The 13269-nt window shown below is 36.8% G+C and overlaps 1 protein-coding gene across 2 annotated transcripts in view; it reads left to right on the top strand.

The window, feature by feature from the left end:
• Window positions 1–6184, top strand: part of LOC109096696 (immunoglobulin superfamily member 3-like) — a 134900-nt gene extending 128716 nt beyond the window's left edge. For both annotated transcript variants that reach the window (XM_042731051.1, XM_042731052.1), the window contains exons 8-9: window positions 1460–1882; window positions 3166–6184. In XM_042731051.1, coding sequence (XP_042586985.1) covers window positions 1460–1882; window positions 3166–3416 — 674 coding nt within the window. In that variant the 3' untranslated portion in view covers window positions 3417–6184. The remainder of the gene's footprint in view (window positions 1–1459; window positions 1883–3165) is intronic.
• The last annotated feature ends 7085 nt before the right edge of the window (window positions 6185–13269 follow it).

Raw genomic sequence — 13269 nt, 5'->3', positions numbered from 1 at the left:
GTAGGCAGGTCTAGTGTGGTTCAGGTGACTATGTAGAAAATGTTTGCATTAGTCTGATGCCATCTGCACTCTTTGACAGCATTGAATCAAAGCTTTGAGGAGCCGGAAGGACAGATCCCACCCCCACATCCCAACCTGACACAACACACTCTTCAATATTACTGCACAACACATGGGTCATCGACTTACTGCTGTTACACAGACACATTTTGTTGTGTAGTTTGTCCTCGGGTCCATTGAGCAAGTAGCTTTAGGAGCACAGGTGGCCAAGACATCTGCTCCTCTGAAACAAATCAAGGTCAAGAAAAGTGAGTTTGGGCACTTTTTGTTGGTTTTTGCTGGTCAGACAACTTCAAAAAGTGAAAAATTATTATTATAAATGAATAATACAAATCTAACATTTACATGGACATGCTGATCATTATGGAAGCCCTTATAGTTGTTTATGCATCATGCATTTCCTATTCTTCAGCATGAATGCATTTCCCTATACAGTATCTAATCTTCTTCTCAGCACTGCTTTAGTCGAGCTGTCTTTCATGAATTCTGTATTTTATACCTCTTTCTAGTTTTGCTTCTCATATATGTATATACGCAGTGCATATCTCTATAATATATCTAAGTATGCACTTAAATTCCAGTCTTATTTCCCCGGGGATGCAAGTATGAGTGTCACATCACCTCCCCGCTGCATGATTGCCTGAAATAGCATCCATATAAATGTATTTACGAATAGATAGTTGATTTAAGGTTCAGCACCTCGTAATCTGCCATCTTCAAAGTTAAATTGCACTGCTTTTACATGAGCAGAAGATAAGAGGAGCCCCTTAATGTGTGCCAGTCTTATTTGTAGCTGATCTCAGCTCAAGACCCTGCTGAATGAGCTTGTGACTTCTCACACAAAATGTGATGATCCTCGCCTTCATTTGAGAGTGACATTTTGAACTGCTAGTTCCACATCCCTGGATGCTTGATGCCCTGCAGAATTGTGTTAATTTTTATGGCGTGTTGGAATATTTAAATTCTATAAACATTTTTAGGTGTAGTTCTGTCATTATTTGCTCAACCTCATGTTTTTATGAAACTATAACTTTCTTTTATCTGATGAAAACTTCTTATTATTATAAATGTTGAAAACAGCTTAATATTTGTGTGGAAACCATGATACATTTTTTTCAGGATTCTTAGAACATTCAAAAAAACAGCATTATTTGAAATAGAAATCTTTTGTTGCATTATAAATAACTGTTGATTGTATTGCAAATGTCACCTTGCGTGTTCAACAAAAGATACTCATACTGTTTTCAGAGTGAATATTAAATATTCCTTTAATTAAACCAGAATATTTGGCTCTATATAAATATAACAATGAGTTTTCGACAGATGATACCCCAATCTCTGAAGAAGATTAGAAATGTTGTCATGCACCTAATTATTTTTATTATCGGTTTTATTGCAGTGGTGAAGTTGCAGGTGGAGGAGGCAGAATCTAATATCACAGTACCTGAAGATGGATCAATCCGGCTGGGCTGCAGCATTCTATCTCAGTCCTCAAAAGATTCCCGCTTCTCTGTATCCTGGTATGTGTACCGTTTGGGACAGGAGGAGGAGGATGAACAAGAGTGCGTCTTTTCCATCGGTCATGATGCAGTGTTTGGTAATGGGAACTGCAGCCCTACGGAGGAGCCTGGTCCAAACTCTCGCCTGCAGTTTGAACGGGCCACCTCTGAACTGTACAGTCTGACCATCCAGAAAGCTCGGTCCAGAGATGCCGGCAATTACTACTGCCATGTGGAGGAATGGCTGCTGAACCCACGCAATGCCTGGTACCGCCTGGCCACCAATAACTCTGGAGTCACAATTGTTAATGTTATGGAGCAGGGTGAGCTTTTGCACTTTATAAGCACTAACCGCATTCACACGTGTTGTTAATATTTTTTTTGTGCTTTTACACCATGTCCTAACCAGACACAATCCAACAAGTAATTTCTCTGCCCACATTTAATGTGAAATGATACATAAAGAAACTGATGCAAACTTTCAAAAAAAGTTTCTGCATAACCACCTACATGTATTATTTTCTGTCCTGCCATTTTTTCATGTTTTTACACACAGGCAGACAGACAGACAGATAGATATCTAGTCTTTAGTTAGCGTTTTATTTGGAGTCACATTAACATTTGTGACCCTGTCTGTGAAAACCCAGCTAAAGTTTTTTTTTTGGTGATTTACTGTTTAGTAAGACTGTGTCAAAGATTGAAATCATAGTGACATTAATGGTTGAAATCAAACTTTGATGCTTGTTATCTCATAATTAGAGTTTGAGACTTTAGCCTGGATTTCACAGAGAGGGTCAAATTTTTGTTTTGTCATTTTATTATGTTGGTTACATAATTTAATTACCAAAAAATCTATTACAGTTACTAAGATAAAATGTGTAATTAAATTACAGTTACTTAATGAAAATGTTAACGATTACAAAAGGGGTTACATCTGAATATAGATATGCTGAATAAATTAATTTGTTGCTTTGTCTGTTTTGATGAGCACAAAGCCTCCTGCCATTTAAAAGCTGTTTAGTGAAGCGATGCTATTCTAATGCTTTTGATTGGTTGTATTGTTTGAATTTGCAGCACACCATGTCTCCAATTTACATCAATCCACATTGCCACTGAAAGCTTTAGGCTACAACCTGTCTGAGAGTTGCCATCATGACGAGTGATATGCGTCAAGTGCTGGAAATTTAAAAGCCAAAAATCGGAATAATCTCAAAGTAAAATGATGCGCTAAAGTCTGATTTTGTGGTGGCTGGATTTTCAAAGTCTGACAGTAATAATGTGTTAAGCACTACTATAAGGTTAACGCTGCCTAGTTTAAATGTTTGAAAATGACATTAATATTAACAGTTGAAAACAGTTAAAAATTTAGAAAAAAAAAATACTCAATTGTAATCAGTTGCATTAATAAAGTAATTGAAATAGTTACACTACTTTCTACTACTACTTACATTTTGAGTAGGGTAACTTGTAATTTGTAACCTATTACATTTCCAAAGTAACCTTCCCAACACTTGTCGGTACATAGTGTTCACACAGCTCTCTTTTTGTTCTTACACATATTTAACTTCCATATTAAATTGTTCTAACTCTTTCTGTCCCCCTCCAGTCTCTACCCTACAGTCAGTGGTTTGTTCCAACGACTCCCTCTTCTACTTCGTCTTCTTCTACCCCTTTCCTATCTTTGGCATCCTCCTCATCGCGGTCCTGCTGGTGCGCTACAAGACCCGCAGCTCCAGCAAGAACCAGGATGGCAAGAACGGAGCGCCTCTCCTGTGGATCAAAGAGCCTCATCTCAGCTATTCCCCAACCTGTCTGGACCCCCCAGCCCTCAGCCTTCACCCCGGCTCTGTGGAGTAACAGTGACACGAACGTGACCCTGTCTCGCTCAGAGACTCGCTCATCTACACTCTCTCTCTGACTCGCTCTCTGTTTTTCTTCTCCTCCTCGTCCGTGATGAGGCCACCAGAAAGTAATCTGGGCTTCTAGCCTGGCCTGTCAATCCGTCCATATGACTGACTAAGACCTTCCTCAGTTGAAGTTGCCATGACTACGGTGGCTGCTGGCGCCGATGCCTAGACATTTTCTTTGCTTTCTTTTTCCTGATCTTTTTTAAAAATATGATTTTACTTTTCATTCATGCTCTTGTGTGAGAACCTTTCCTTTGAGGTGGCAGTATCCGTGAGTCTTGACGTATTTTGCCCAACTGACACCAACCTCCTTCCCTCTGCGGGATCGGAAACAGCAGTTTCTTTTTGCTTTTTTACTCCTGTCTATGAAGTCTGGTGGAAACCATTACATATTATTCGTTATTTTGTCTGTGCTGATTTTTGCTTCAGACGACTGGAAGGTCATTGCTGGACTATGAATGTTTCTAGAGACGATGGTGTATGGATGAAGGAAGAAAAGGACAATTTTTCCTCAGAAAAATTCAGAAAGCTGACAATGGATGTATATTGATTTTGTTAGTGTGCACGTGCCACAGAACTGACCTGAGAACTGCCTCTGTTTAAATGGATATAGACTATGGAGAGCCCTCATTGCCCACAGACTCAAGGATATACATGAACTCCAGCTCATCCTCACTGCCAAAGACCAACACAACTTCAAAAGCCACAAATTCAAAGACACTGAATAGGATTAGATCTGTGTAACGTGATGATGGAAAAGACAGTGAGCTTCCTACACTGACATGTTTCCTCATCGCTGGTGCTCAGATGTTTATACATGCCGCCAAATTCCCCATCTCATTTCAAGGTCTTCTTGACCTTTCCAGTGTTAAGAAGTTCCATTTATCTCTAAAAACACCCTTGTGAACATGAGTGTGTGCTTGTTTGTGTATATATACACAACTGACCCAACATTTGATGAGCGTTGGCCTCAGCGTCCTCGTATTTTCATAATGCAAGGTTGAATGGAAACAAAAGGGGGCATGAAGGGATTTTCTCTCCGGAGTTTTTGAATTTCTTGTAAAAAAAAACATTGTCTGAGGGAGACGGCAGACAGGACACTATAGACTCAAGGGACATTCTCAGTGCCAAGATCTTTTTATCATCATACGTGCCCTTGTAATGATCCAGAAGGAAAGCAGATATTGGCAGAATTCTGCGTATATGAGTTATGAAGGGATTTTGTTTTATCTATATTCTAAATCACACCAAGTGTTGTTCTTCTCTTTATTGGTTTGTGTTTGAAATATGGTGCCCGATCTTTGTGTTACCGCTGAAAAATTGTGAAAACTTCTTGCGCAGTGTCATAACCTGTAACCTGTGAAGACCTACTAGTGTGATTATATCTCTGAGGATGAATATAGCATCTAAATTATTGTTGGTCTCCATGAACACTTAGAAAACACTGCCATATTTTACCATTGAAGATGCTATGATCCTCACATTTGCTCTGCAATCCACACTAGTCATGTTTCATTCAAGAAATATTCAGCCTCTATACTGAAAGCATTTAGAGCTTTAGCTGTAGCGTGAATGATTTTTGTTCATTTTTCTTTTATTTCAACACGGACTATGAAACATAACGTGTTATCTAGTAACAGCAACCTGTGGTCTGACACCAAACTGGACGTGTCTCACATATAGACACCACTTAAGATCTTTTGACGGTGCAACTTTCTTGTTGCGCCGCCCTCGTGTAATCTCAACAGTCAACATTGCGGCTTTTATGTAAATGAAATTTAGATCCATTCGAAGCTTGTGGTTGTCTTATTTATTGAATCATAAAACTCCTAGATAGAATATGTGAACTTTATAAATGTGAATAGACAGAATGTGGCAGAAATAGCAGTGAACATTTAGGCAACTATTATTTGGCTACTTGTGTGCAGTGGCCTAGAGGATTATGGGAAATAATTCTGAACCAGTCTGAGAATCTTCATACAGATGACACAGTGATCTAGCGCTCTTTATCTACTAAATTTTGTTGAACTGTACAGTGCATGATGATGAGAAAGAGGGACATTTTATTAATGTCTGAAAGTTTTGTTGTGACATCATCTCCTGCTTGAGGAAGGCCTTGCTGATTCAAAGCACCTGTTCAGCCATTCTAACACAGCAACTCGCAAATGTAATGCAAACTTCTGTTTGATCAATAGGTTGACCTTCCTTAAGTAGGAGATGTGTAGTGTGACAATGAGTGTGATGATGCGGTTCTGCTGTCGTTCAATCTGTACAGACTTATTCAGAACTGTAATTATTGTTTTTGTAGTTCAACTTGCCCAGCTGAATCATAATGTTCTCACGATGTTGTAAATGCATTTCGAGGGCTGCATGTCATTGCTGTGTATTGGCAGTATAGCTGCAGAAAAACAAAACAAATGACAAAAAATATTGTGTTGATGTGTGTTCAGTTCAGCCAGTGCTGCTTTTTTAAGTGGTGATTTTTTTTTTTTTTTTTTTTTTTTTTTTTTTAAATAACCAAAATTGTGCACTGTATATTTAAAAAAAAAAAAAAAGTTGCCATAATTTTTTTTAATGCTTGTGTTTTTGTTGTACTCTGTTTAATTTTTGTTGTGTTTTTTATATCTATACTTATTTTATTAAATTGTAGCAATTGCTATTATGAAAAGGCACTTTGCTATTGTCAGTTGATTGCAATAAAACATTCAGTGCACCACACTTTAGATTGTGTTTATATAATGTATCAATTGTATTGGACCAGTTTGCAAATGGTAAGGGATAGTTTAAATATTTTCTCATCCTTTTCAAATCCACCAACATTGGACCCCATTTACTGCCATTGTATCAACAAAACATTGAGACATTTTTCAATACGTCATCTTTTGTGTCCCACAGAAGAATGGAAGATTTACAGGTTTGTAATTTGAGTTAATTTGTTTTTTTGTTTTTTTTGGTTGAACTATCCCATTAAGATAAGCTTCTGAGTTTACAATTACAATTATTAGTACATATTATTTACATTTAGCTGAAGAATATGTTTTCTGTACCTTTCACCACCAATGAATAACAAGATTTAGTGAAACTTTCCCATCCTTGACCTCCAGGGCTTTGAAGAGAGAAGGTGAGAATGGGATCTGACATATCTTGCAGTGTCTTATCTGGTCTGCTGAAATCAAATTCTTTGGATTGTGGTCTGGATGAGTTGGGTGGCTACAGGCTGGTGTGTTATTATAGCTGGCCAGAGCTTGTTAACCTCCAGAGCAGGCGGAGGACTCACATTGAGAGCTGCTGTCCCTTCCAGCTGCTCATAAACCTGATTTAATGACAGTGGCCAGTCTGAGCATCTGTCTGTCTAAATTAGGATGTCTGGATGAAGACAACATTTTGTGCTTTGTTTACCTAGTGTTTTGTGATGTACTACAGCCCCCAAATTTGGCATACAATGAGTGCAGATATTTGACTCAAACACAATGAACTTTTGTGAAACTTTGCTTGTTCTACTCTATTTGAGTATGTGTGCTGCTTGATGACATGCAACATTTCATAAATAGGCTTCTTATGGAACCATTTGCTGTAATAGGCTGAGAAACAATATTCAAGCTAATAGATCAAATGTTTTCAGAAACAAAAGTTACTTAGAAAAAAAAATACATTTTAAACATCCAGCCGCTAATAATGAAGTAAATTAAAATGAGAAAAGACTTTTAAGATTTTAAGACCTTCTTAAATTGATAAGCAACTATGATTAATTAATAAGTAACTTGTATTTATATAGCTCTTGTCTAGACAATTGTTACATGTACAACAATTAACAAAAATTGATGTGGCATCCTATAAAAAAAAGAAAGAGCAAATCTAGCAAAAGAGGTGTAAAACTGAATGTAACTGTTCAGCATGGATGAATATGATGGTTTGAGGCATACTGGTGTTTATTTATTATTATTAATGTTTAAAACAGTTGTGCTTAAATAATTAATGCTATAGAAGGCAACTTTTCCAGCAACATCCAACATGATGGCTCAAATTAAAAATCATTATAAGCTTGGCGTTGTGAATCTTGTTAAGGCAAGAAGAAAGTTTTAAACACTGATGTAGGCCTACTTGCTCTTTTTGTTAATTTTAACCAAAAAAAAATCTTATGTAATGCACATAGCCATTACATAAGATTTTTTGTACCTAGTATGTAGCCTATATCTGCTAAATGTGAATGTTCTATCAACGTTTAGCATTTAGATGACATCAAAGCAAATACACATAGAATGAAAGCTACAAACCTCTCATTTTGATTTCACAGGGTCTTTAAGCTAAAGCACGCATGCAGTCATGTGAGCTCTGTGGCTCATTATTTTAATTTGCATCATTTGCGGGTGTTTTTTAAACATATTTTGCTCGATTTGTGAAGCAGTGGTGTGGGTATAAATGATAATTAATGTGTCTGTTGTGTTTATGTGTGTGTGTGTGATGGCCTGATGTGAGTAGCAAGAGGTTGTCATACAGGATAGATGGTCCTGTCCGCTGTTTCTGTCCTGTCTGCTAACCGAGCATGGCATGACCACCAGGGGCCAGGACCAAATCACATCACACCTATCATAACTCATCTTGACTCGCCAGCTAAAACTCCATTCTGCTCATGAATATTAATACTTCTCTCACTCCATGATGAATGTCAGATTGTGTTTCCCATTTCTGGGTCTGTGGGAGAAACTGCTTGGAGAATTTGTAAATACAGTCTCCCCGCTACCCTTCATTACATTACCTGTCTGAACAGTGTCGAATCAATTTGCTGACACCACCGCCTGTGCTTTGTGTCACAGGACCTATGAAAGCCCTGAATGGAACAGGAATTACTTTCTGATGAAAGCAAACCTGTGCCACAGGTGTGTACCATTGTGTCATTTGTAATATAACAAAAAAGTGTTGGAGAGGAGAACAGACACCGTGCCTCTGCAGGATTGATATGAAACATGGTTCTGGGCTTTGGGATGCACTCTTTAATAACATCCAGAGCCGGGGTCATGTTTCTGACAGACCGCCTCAGAAATCAAGAAGATGGATTAAAGAGCAAATAAAAATGGATAAAAGAATGCAGACAGATGCCTTGGGGAGACAACACAGAGAGAGAATAAAATCTAAAGAGTGTGTGTTTATGTTTAAAGCTGGGTGATTCGAGTAGTTATTTTGTCCACTTCAACTTATTTTTTTGTCAGAGAATTATTGTCTTTTTCCATTGACGTCAATTAAAAGTTGTTTTATATTCTGAAGAAATAAACATTTTCCAAGCAGCTTATGTATAAGGCAATGCACAATGCAATAAATTTTGCGATAATGGCTAGCTGACTGTATACTGTACATTATATATAAACTACCATTCAAAAACTTCAGTTCAAGTTTTTTTTTTTTAAAGAATTTAATGTTTTTATTTAGAATGGATGCATTAAATAGATCAAAACTTGCAGTAGAGACTTTCAGTAGAGAGTTTCAAAAAATGGACAAATTCTTTTGGACAAATTCCACAAAAATATTAAGCAGCGCAACTGTTTTTAACATTATATATATATATATATATATATATATATATATATATATTATATATATATATATATATATATATATATATATATAGCAGCATATTAGAATGATTTCTCAAATAAATGATTTTATATTGTAAAATTATTTCACAATATTTTTTTTTTTTTTTTACTGTATTATCAATCAAGCAAAAGAGACTTCTTTCAAAATCTTAAAGACCCCAAATGTTTGAACTCTAGTGTATACGGTTTAATTCACACTTAATAAGAATATGTGGTGATCATTAAAATTCAGAGCTGGATCTAACATATGAATAAACACATCTCACATGTTGTCAGCTATGCTATAGTCACTGCTAAACATAACAGAAAACTCAAGCTACTGCCGTCTTCATGTTCTCTGATTTTGCTCGGTTGTTGAACACTCAACTCTCACCACAATCTACAGCCATCCATAATAGATGAGCTTTAAAATGTGTGGTTTTCTATCGGGGCCCAGCACCGCTTTAATGAGCTCTAGTTCCAGGCAATGTGAAATCTGAAGCATTTCAGGTGAGTATTGCTGTCTTACTCATTTGCCTCAGAGCAAGTGTTGTGTTTAGTTGCTATTGTTTACAGAGGGAATGTTCCTAACATCTCATTTTGCTGCTTGACATGTTTTAGATGGTGCCGAAGGGTTTCATTATTAACCTCCACATTAAATCCAGTCTCCAGTTAGCTACTGTTGTGTTAAGTGTTATGTAAATGAAGGGTTTCATTAGAGGGAAAGCGAGGTCATTTAGATTTGTTAACATTGTATTGATTTCTGTGCATCACCGTGGTCTCCACTATAACCTGCGCTTCACGTACACATGAAGATTTGAAGCATATCCACACAAGCCCTTCTGAGAGTGAACAGTCAAAAAAAAAAAAAAAAAACCTTGCTTGAAATGCTGGATTCTAATTGATTTACATTCTCACAGATCCTATTTAACGGTGTTCTCAAGAAAGAAATGCCTTTCTTTAGCAAAATTGCTGTCATTAGGCAAATGCTACTTCAGCTACCCTTTACAGCTACACTGCTAACCCTGTGATTTTCACCAGAGGAGGCCAAAGTGACCAGCTGAAGAAAAGTATTACATGTATTAGATACCAAAAACAGAAAACCCTTTCATGTGTTATAGTTGCATTTGCCTCTCTCTGCTGGAGAGAAGAATAAAAAATGACTTAAGGCAGCCTACAGTAGGTGGTCAGCCCTGGCCAAGCTGATTGATGGTTTTAGGGGTATAGCTATAACTTCAAAATATCTTCTTTTGTGTTCAAAATGATGAACCTATCCCAACAAGTTACCCCTGCTAGCTGATTACCTGCGTACATGGCAAAAAATGCTAATATTTTCACTGATCAATCCATGACACATCAAAAGACTTAGTAGTTTAGCTATTAAGCGAGGCAGTTATGGCTGGCATTATTACATCATGATTTGATGCTCACATTCCCTCTCTTTCACACACTCACACAAAAGTATATGATGAGATAAGCAATTGGTTTTGGATTTGCTAGCATACCTGGGTAAGCAGATGCTTCTTATACTCTGCATGGTGAACGATGTTCAATCAGTGCATGTTTATCAGTTCTTCTGTAATGTTGTTTGTGGTTTATTTTACACTGCTGGCACGAACTGAAGTAATGTTTACATTAAATGTTGTCACAACAGCAAACTAATAAGCTGAGCTCTATTTATTTGCTCTCCTGGGACTGGGTAATTCTGAATGAATGTGAGTAAGATAATGTGCTTATAATTAATCTACTGATCACTTTTGCTAAGAGTCTTAATGAATTCCATAATACTACTATAAATATTTCTGAAGTCATTTCTTACATAGAGACAAAGATTAAATGTCTTAATAATACATGCCAAACTAGTTTCATAAGGCTAAAGGAATTACCAATAGTCACTAGAATTTGCACTAGTATTCTCTGAGGCAAATATTGAAGTGACTACAGTTTGCGCCTCAGCTGTCTGAATACACAATCATCTGTTTATTTCATATTTTTGAGCATATTCTAATTTCCTGGTTCTGTTAATAAAAACAAAAAAATGAAGGTGAGTTGTCAAAAGCTTTTGCATCTTTGGAGTTTCATTTTTGTTTGTCTCCATTTAAACCTCTTTTCTCAGCTCAAGAGGAAGTAACGTTTCATCTAAGCCAGTAGTGGTTCTTCAAACTTCCAACACAGGTTGACTTAGTATTTAATATAATTATAATCTTTATATAAGAATGTACAAAAATGCTATAAAAATCCCATTCAAACATGCACATGATACGTAGCTTATATGATGTATTTTTAATTAAGGTGGCAAAGCAAAAACAGAAAGGTGTGAGTCTCAGATATGGAAATGAGGAAAAGTGCAGCAAAGTGGGTCAGCATAAAAATCAGTAAAAAGTGTGATTTTTTATTTTTTTTATTTTTTTTATAACATGTAAATAATACACCGTATACAGAAAGTACTTCAACCTGGAGCTTGGTCGGCTGCTGATTTGAGGGAATGTAATGCTTTAATATTCTGATTTACACACACTCTTTTTATCCTGTCTCTCATAGCTCCCCAGAGTCAAAGCCAACAATTCACTGCAGCCTGTGCTCCTCCAGGGCTGTAGTACCTCGAGGAAGCAATGAGTGAGAAGCTACGCACAGAGAAGCTGAGAGCACTTGCCACTCTCCCTTACAGGATTATCCCTCACTGACAGTGCTGTCTCCGCTCATGAGCAGATCACATTCTTAATAAACGTGTTACCTCACACTCTGAGCGGCCGCAGGTGATGTATATGTGGATGTGGCAGTGGGGGGTGCTCGCTGTCACGGTTAGACATGGAAACTTGAATTTGTTTCACTCTCATTGAGCACCCGTAGCATTATGGGTAGGGCTACAGTAGCTGCAATCCCACATGATCAATAATTAATTGACTAACATACACTCGGCTAAGTTCTGTCAAACATTCTGTGACCAGCTCAAACTTCAGGGGACGTGTTTGGATATAAAGAGTCAGTTGCTGTTATGCTGGTGCTCATGGTCCCACAGTACAGTAGCTGTGAGCTAAACTGTGTTTTTGTACTTGTCATTTTCCAGGTCTTTCTGGGAGCATCTGACTCCCAAAGCAAAGCACAAACAGACTGTCTGCCTAAATACAACAATTTCGTCACTGTGTCATCACCAACACACAGAGAGTTCTGTTTATGTGTTTGTGTTGCCCTTGAGTACGGTCTCATGCTAGTAGGCAGGGCCGTGCACAGACCTTTTGAGGGGCATGTGCTGAAACTGAAAAAGGGCACCCCCCTCCCTTTTTTTATATCAAGATTATTTAGTAAGCCTGCATAAAAGGAAGAAAAATGGTCACGATCGTTCATGACAAATTCAATAACAATAATTATTTGTAGGGTCCTGTGTGGGTGTGAATTGCTCTTGTGTACTCCCTCTTTTTTTAAATTGCATTTATAGAGAAAAAAAATACTTGACTCATACATAAACATGTTAACCAAATAATACAAATTAGCTTATAAAACCAAACAGAAACCAAAATCTTTTTTTATTGAACTTTTTTATTGAAATATATACATGCATGTGTGTGTATTTATATATACATAATAAATATACACAGTATACACACATATATTATGTAAACAAAACTTTTATTTTGGATGTGATTAATCGTAATTAATCATTTGACAGCCCTACTTTTTTTTATGAACTTTGCAAAGAAAAAAATTATATATATTCTCTCTTTTTTAGCTATTCTGTTTGGTTTTATAAGCTAATTTGTATTATTTGGTTAACATGATTATGAATGACATTGAGAAGAGGGGAAGGTGAGCAATGAGTCAAGTATTTTTGACAAACTTTTTTGAAATATAATTATAAGTAATTATGTACAACTCAATTCCAGATTATAAGAAACTATAGCCATACCGTAACTATAACATATCCAACATGTATCCACCTACCTGGCAAAAATTTGATACTGTGGTGGACCAGGGATGTTGGTCTCTTGAAGGTTTCTTATATCACTACACTTTCCCTAAAATAAGCCAGCAATGAAAAAATAAATAAAAATAGTGTGAAAAGTACAGTTGCAGTGAAAAGCATTTCGGAAGGATCACGTGACACTGAAGAGTACTGAACTGGATAATGATGCTGAAAATTCAGCTTTGATCACAAAAAAATAAATTACATTTTAAAAATATATTCAAATAGAACAACAGTTATTTAAAATGCTACTGGTGAGCAGAAGAGACTAG

Source organism: Cyprinus carpio, chromosome B9 (genome assembly GCF_018340385.1).
Source record: "Cyprinus carpio isolate SPL01 chromosome B9, ASM1834038v1, whole genome shotgun sequence".
Taxonomy (NCBI): Eukaryota; Metazoa; Chordata; class Actinopteri; order Cypriniformes; family Cyprinidae; genus Cyprinus; species Cyprinus carpio.
This window is presented reverse-complemented; position numbering and strand designations above follow the sequence as displayed.